Source organism: Triticum aestivum, chromosome 6B (genome assembly GCF_018294505.1).
Source record: "Triticum aestivum cultivar Chinese Spring chromosome 6B, IWGSC CS RefSeq v2.1, whole genome shotgun sequence".
Classification (NCBI taxonomy): Eukaryota; Viridiplantae; Streptophyta; class Magnoliopsida; order Poales; family Poaceae; genus Triticum; species Triticum aestivum.
Window position 1 is genome coordinate 2162258 of NC_057810.1, and position 4265 is coordinate 2166522.

Sequence of the window (4265 nt, forward strand, 5' to 3'; positions counted from 1 at the left end):
AGTACAAATTCACCAACACGGTACATATATATGCATACAAAAAAAAACCTTCACTTGTGATGAACTTTAAGGATAGCTTCAACCAACAAAGCAGCGGAATAACACAAACAACATGCATATGTGACAAAGGATTTAATGTGGAAAAACCTCCTCAACTTGAGGAGTAAAAAACAAAGGCTGTGGTTCGACCGATCCACAAAACTTAACTATGAGAATGATGAGTACAAAGTCTTCGCAAGAACCTCTATAGATTTTTACAACACACTCTCCATGTTGCCAACCTGCAACAACAACAACAAGCACAAGAGGCAAGATTTCAGAAAAGCAGAGTATACACAAATTCCGTCCCCTAGAGTGGTTTGCAAGCTACTCTTAAACCGCTGAACCAAACAGTATCAAATCTAGACCAAATCTTTGCTTCTTCGTGTTCCTCTCTCACACAGATTGTGTTTTCTCTCTCGTGTGTTCTCTAACACTCTCACGAATGGCAGCCACCACTAGCAGGGGTGTAGTGGCTAGGGTTTTCTGCATGCTCCCTTCACGAGGGAGCACTCACAACCGCTGGATGGAAAACAGATCAACGCTTCACATGTGTCGGATTTGTGTGGGCCGATGTTATGCTGCCAACACACCTCCATGTTGATGGACTTAGCCCAACAAATCAGGGCAATTAGTTCTGAATGATTATTTAGAGAACGAGTAAAATTCTAGATGCACGGTCGTTGTTTCACGTGTGCCAAGGCTGGCTTGCATCAGAGAAGGATTCAAATTTGTATGGATTTTTGAAAGAAGCAAAAGTCAGTCTAGTGCATATTTGAAATTCCGATGGTTACAAGCTGGATGCGTGCATGAGATATATATTAACTAAGACAAGTTGGCGTGCCTGGCCATGAGCCAGACGATGGTGACGAGTTCGCCGCCACTGCTGAGCTGCCTTGCATGAGACTCTCTGCTGCAGTGGTTGGCGACATAGCAGAGCATCTCTACCCACACTCCGAAGATGACGTCCAGGCAGTCGGGTTGGTGGTAGTGGTAGAGCACATCGGCAAGCCTCACTCCGGTGTCGTAATCTTCATGGTGATCCAAGGAGCAGACTCGAGCATGGAGGCCCGTGCGAAGCGCCGACGCGAGTCGCCCCTGTGTCGAATTATCGCTACCTTGCCCGAGCATGACCTCGTGCCAAGCGCGTCGGTGGTGGATGTAGCGGCTGCGCCTCACAGGTCCCGGCAGCATGTATGGTCGCAGCGCGAGGAGGAACATCATGTAGTTTGACAGCACACGGATGGCGCTCATCACATCGGCCTTGGTGTCGTTGCCCTGCTCGTTGGACAAGCAGATGTCAGTGGCGAGGTGCCAGGCCACGATGCTGTCCTCGAAACCGACGTCTTGGACGCTCCATCCCACGCACTTGTCCAGACTGAAACGCCGTAGAGTGAACAGACCGGGCAGCGAGCCGATCTCCTCACCCCGGTTCCCCATCTCCAGTATCTCCCTCAGCACCAGCTCCTTGGTGGAGCTGGATAGCTGGGCGGACCGCGAGTGGCGCAGCTCGTCCCACCAGTCCTCGGCCATGAGCCCCAGCCCTAGGCCCGGTGGCAGCTTTCCTGCGTCCCTGGCACGGGACTCGAGAAGGTTGTACTGTCCGACGGAGCCGGACCACCTCCTGTAGCCGGCGGCATTTACAAGGCGGCGGAGAGCCAGGAGCTCATCGTGGAGCACGTACCATTTCCTGTAGTACAAGAAGGCGCGCGTCCAGGTGGAGCCGGCCGCTCTCACCACAGATGTCATCTCCAGCACCATGGCCCCGACCAGCAATACGTAGGTGATGCCCACGTCTTTCCTGCTGTGCCCATGCTTGTCGCTCAGCTGGAACAGCCAGAACGCGGCCAGCGTGGCCACCAGGGAGATGACACGGACGCTGTACCCGTACCATGTGTGGATCACGCCCGCCTTGGTGTAGAGGATATCGTACATCAGGGACAGCTCCATTTCCATGAGCTTGTCCAGGCGGTCGTACATCTGGAAGGACTCGAGGACGTCACGAACGTACTCGCGCCGCCCTTTCCGGGCGCCGATGAATAGCCCCTTGCAGTCGTCAAGCAGGCCGTGAGCTCCGAGAAGGACGGCCTCCGCGTCCAGCTCCAGGGAGAACCTTCTTTTCAGTAACTCCCGGAATAAAAGCTTGTCATCGCTTTCGCTTTGGCTGGTGGTGCCTGATTTGCTGTCGAGAGAGGTCCAGATGCTGTCGAAGCTGGCGGACCGGAGCGCCCGTATCCTCTCCTCGTACTTGAGGACGCCGACGAAGAAGATGAGGACGGCGGCCACCACGATCAAGGTCTCACTGCTGGGCATGTACTTGTAGAGGACGTAGGCAGCTGCCATGACCTGCAGCACCAGAGTTTGCAGGTGGCGCAACCAGAGCCGGTTGTCCTCGAAGGAGTAGGCGGTCAACGTGTCCTGGCCGCCGAGGTGCACCAGGAGGAACGGCGCCCAGAACGCCACCAACTGGTGCTCCGGCAGCTTGCTGCTGATGGAGAGGTGGCCAAGGGTGAAGAGCGCGGTTGAGTCAGCCAGCTGGTACGCAAGCCAGAGGAGCAGCCTTGGCACGAAGGAGACGTTGTGCCGACGGATCCCCGCGAACAAGAGCAAGAAAACTTGCAGCGCGAAGCTGAAAAGGACCAGACATTGAATCGCCCATTCGTTTCGAAGGTCCACCAACAGCATACCCATCATTGCTCCCTCGGCCTTACCTCTGAAATCAACAATCCATCCCATACTAGTATTATTGTTCCAATCCTTTATCCTTGTTGGTTAATTTGGTCGCTGCAACTGCAAGATAGTAAGAGGCAACTTTTTTTGTCACTGCAACTGCAAGATAGTAAGAGGCAACTTGTTGGTTAATTTGGTCACTGCAACCGCAAGATAGTAAGATAGCAACATTGAACTTCTTCTTCCTGTCGAAAAATAATAATACTAATATAGTAATTAGGGCGAACAACTGAATTTTCTTTTTTGAGATGGACGAACAACTGGAATTAAGTCTGTAGGCAGGCATATATAAGCATCGGTTAAACAAATATAATTAGGAAACATGACCGAGCAGATATTTCGACAAATATAGTTATATATACGGCCGGAAGTTTAACATTTGAAAGGCAAAAATGTTGATGGCTGATTGTTATTGTAGGAGAAACATACCGCAGTAATGCAGGCTGACACCCGGGTAGTGCGGAGTAGAGGTATACCCACTATGTCTGGATCAAGAGGAGGCATGCAAAACTCTCGGCCGGGCGGCCCTTGTATAGAAGCGACTCTGGGTTATATGATTGGATTGGACTATGACATCGAATATATTCTCAGACGGTCCTCAAGTAACCCTTTCTTTTCCCTTTTTGCTGCAAGGCATCCACATGCATTTGCCTTGATGGCATGCAGCACCAAAGTTGATTAGTATAGGAGTGTTAACACGCTGTATATAGCTTGCTTGCGTGCAATGAAGACGAATACATGCCCTGAATATACCTTGCTTGATGTTTGATTATCCATGGAGTATATTCCTAATTCTCGGTACCACTGGGATTATTTAGATTTTTGTGGATCATCAGAAACTAATTGTCAGGTCGTGGGTTTTCACAACTTCCTGCACTACATGGAAAATCATAAGGTTCTGTGCTTTTGGATGTAAGCTGAGCGGAAATTCAGGGATAGTCGGCTTATAATCCTGTTTCCAAAGTATCAACAAAGAAGACACGGCAAAAAAACTGACCTCGCTTAAGTGATCATAAGATGAGCGGAACAAAAAACAATGTTCAGCTTACAGAAAACGCTCATCACTTGACGAAAAAAGAGCTCAGCTTAGATAGCCATTTCGGCAAAGTTTCTTGGCACGTGGCCATCATGAAGGGGGTTGACGGCTCTGTGAGGGTCACTAGTAGAAAAGGGGGCAATGGTCCAGGCAGGGCCAGCCCATTAGTCCCGGTTCAGACCAGAACCGGGACCAATGGGGGCATTGGACCCGGTTCATGAGCCCCGGGGGCCGACCGGGCCACGTGGGCCATTGGTCCCGGTTCGTCTGGACCTTTTGGTCCCGATTGGTGGGACGAACCGGGACCAATGGTCCTCGCTCCTGGCCCACCACCATTGGTCCCGGTTGGTGGCATGAACCGGGACCAAAGGCTGCCCTTTAGTCCCGGTTCAAGCCACCAACCGGGACTATAGGGTTGGTCCTCGTTGCGGCCAGAGTTTAGTCCCACCTCGCCAACCGA

At 51.5% G+C, this 4265-nt stretch overlaps 1 protein-coding gene across 2 annotated transcripts; it reads right to left on the reverse strand.

Annotated features, from left to right (window-relative positions):
- Window positions 1-785: 785 nt before the first annotated feature.
- Window positions 786-3311, reverse strand: LOC123133029 (uncharacterized). 2 transcript variants are annotated; one of them, XM_044552575.1, is made up of 2 exons: window positions 3199-3311; window positions 786-2829 (listed from the first exon to the last, which is right to left on the reverse strand). In XM_044552575.1, exon 2 carries the CDS (start codon window positions 2773-2775, stop codon window positions 865-867), a length of 1911 nt encoding a protein of 636 aa, XP_044408510.1. In that variant the 5' UTR covers window positions 2776-2829; window positions 3199-3311; the 3' UTR covers window positions 786-864. The 2 variants fall into 2 exon arrangements, with proteins under 2 accessions (XP_044408510.1, XP_044408509.1); XM_044552574.1 differs by having other exon boundaries at window positions 786-2868; window positions 3199-3302.
- Between the last annotated feature and the right edge of the window lie 954 nt (window positions 3312-4265).

Bases quoted from the DNA above. Each gene is read 5' to 3' on its own strand.
- LOC123133029 (XM_044552575.1), bottom strand. From the start codon at position 2,775: ATGGGATGGATTGTTGATTTCAGAGGTAAGGCCGAGGGAGCAATGATG.